At 48.2% G+C, this 2500-nt stretch overlaps 1 protein-coding gene across 1 annotated transcript in view; it reads right to left on the bottom strand.

The window, feature by feature from the left end:
- The window catches only part of LOC308151846 (uncharacterized protein), a gene marked incomplete at both ends in the record, with an annotated part of 71813 nt that overhangs the window by 27336 nt on the left and 41977 nt on the right, over positions 1-2500 (bottom strand). The window contains 2 exons of the mRNA XM_080524732.1: positions 75-182; positions 2160-2267. Coding sequence (XP_080380858.1) covers positions 75-182; positions 2160-2267 — 216 coding nt within the window. The remainder of the gene's footprint in view (positions 1-74; positions 183-2159; positions 2268-2500) is intronic.

The raw sequence follows: 2500 nt of genomic DNA, 5'->3' as shown, positions 1-2500 counted from the left end.
CACAAATGCACACATGCACACATACAAGCACACACACACACACACACACACACACCCGCACACCCACACCCTACCTTATCTCCGTCCTCCCCTGGGGGTCCCGCGGGGCCAGCGGCTCCCAGTAGTCCCAGAGGCCCCTGCTCCCCGTCCTGCCCTCCGGGCCCGATCGGACCCTTCTCCCCCTGGGAGACAGAACCAAGCCTGTCAGAACACAGCTACACGTCTACACAACACTGTGGAACCCAGAACATAGAACCAGCTGCGGTACAGGCTTCCTGAAAGCTTTATGACTTAGGTAGTCCTCCATATATATCCCCACAGAATGATCCAGATTCTGTTTTGCGGTCCAGGATCAGATTGAGCTGGCTCCTTTCCCCTACACGACTCCAACTCAGCCAGACAGATCTGATCCTGGATCTGATCCTGGATAGCGAAAAAAGAATCGGGATCGTTCTGATCCAGATGAAAGGTTTTGAACCACCGGGCCCGGTTGTGGCGCAGGAGGGAGAGCCGGCGTCTAACGCTCGCAAGGTCGGCAGATCGGCGGTTTGAGCCCCGGCTGGCCACGTGTCGAGGTGTCCTTGGGCAAGACACCGATCCCCCGGATTGCTCTTAATGAGCGGGGCAGGGCGCCTTGCATGGTAGCTTAGCCGCCATTGGTGTGTGAATGTGTGTGTGAACGGGTGAATGAGAGGCCGTTGTAAAGCTCTTTGGAATAAGTCAGTCCATTTACCATTTAACCATTTAACACTAGAAGAGTGACCCCTGTGAGTAAAAAGAAAATTCTATCTTTGCACTCGATCAAATTTCAGGACCCTCCTTTCATGACTTTTCCTAGATATGTGCGTTCTACCACCCAGTATCCTTACATTTTCAAAATCACTTCAGGATAAGCTAGTATAAAGCTATTTTGCAGTTTTTCTGTGTAGGAGGCAGGTTAAAAAAAGAAGCGCCCTCTAGTGATCTCTGTGTGTAAATAGCAGATTTACATTCTAAAAAGGGGGTCTATTTGACTCCCAAGGCAGCTCTACTAGTAAGTAAAATAGGCACGGCTCTTCAAGTGTTAAATACCTGTGCGTGCAGGGCCGGTCCTAGGCATTTAGGTGCCCTAGGCAAGAGTATGATTTGATGCCCCCCCCCTTCCCCCAAATTTTAGGGGCGCCACCAACACCACATTAAGCCACCAGTACTGCCTCATCACCACCCACACATTCAACAGTGAAAATATGGACAACAATGGTTTCAAGACAAAAATAGACAGTAGGCTGAGACATTTATTTTTTTGGGGGGGGGGTATTTGGCGCCCCCCAGGCATTTGGCGCCCTAGGCGACCGCCTAGTTCGCCTATGCCTAGGACCGGCCCTGTATGCGTGACCGAATGGAATACGTCAAACTAAGCTAATGTGCTGCTACACAGAGAGCTGTGGGTCGCCCAGGGAAACAGAGGAGGTTGTGGAGAACGTGGAACGCAGAACTTATAATAATAATAATAATATTAATAATAATAACTTTTTATTTGTATAGCACTTTTCCTGCAAACGTTGCAGCTCAAAGTGCTCCAATCATTATATAATCATAATTTAATTATTTAGTCATTTAAAGGCAATATTAAAAAGATGGGTTTTTAGTCTTGACTTGAACATATGTGCTGAGGTTGCATCCCTAATGTAAACTGGCAGTGCATTCCACAATCTGGGTGCATAAAATGAGAATGCAGCCTCACCAAATCTCTTCTTTTGTACATGTGGTACACAGAGAAAACCAGCGTCAGAAGACCTGAGAGCTCTATTGGGCTGATATGATAGCAAAAGGTCTTTCAGATATTCTGGTGCTGTGCCAGTGAGAAGCTTTATAATGAATGAATGAATGAATGAATGAATGAATGAATGCATGAATGATGAATGAATGAATGAATGAATGAATGAATGAATGGTCTTTATTGTCATTGCTATAGTACAGGTACCAAACAACGAAATTTAGGAGGGGTGGCTCCCCTGGTGCTAGGAAAGAAAAAAACACAAAAAAAAAAACACAAGAAGGGAAGGAGCTGGTTTACATAAATAAAGGCTATGTACACTCTCCACTATACTATACTGTACAGATAGACGACTAGGGTTGTCATATTGCACATAGTGTTATAAACAAGCAGAAGAACTCACTGGTTCCCCCTTCTCTCCCATGGCGCCGGGAGCCCCAATGGCACCAGCCCGGCCTGGCTGACCGATCCCCCCGGCTGACCCTGGAGGACCCCGCTCACCACCGGACCCCTACAGAGAGAGAGAGGGAAGGGGGGGGGGGAGAGGGGGAGGGAGGGAGAGGGAGAGAGGGAGGGGGAGAGAGAGAGGGGGAGGGAAAGAGAGAGAGAGAGCATAAGAGAGAGTGAGTGAGTGTGTGTGTGTGTGTGTGTGTGTGTCAATGCATCATACACAATCATGCTAGCTATAGGGGGTCTGAGTGAACAAGACTAGGAGCGAGGCAGAACAGACAGAGTAGAGAGAGA

The sequence above is a fragment of the Nansenia antarctica genome (genome assembly GCF_963989245.1).
Source record: "Nansenia antarctica genome assembly, chromosome: 2".
In the NCBI taxonomy this organism is placed as follows: domain Eukaryota; kingdom Metazoa; phylum Chordata; class Actinopteri; order Argentiniformes; family Microstomatidae; genus Nansenia; species Nansenia antarctica.
This window is presented reverse-complemented; position numbering and strand designations above follow the sequence as displayed.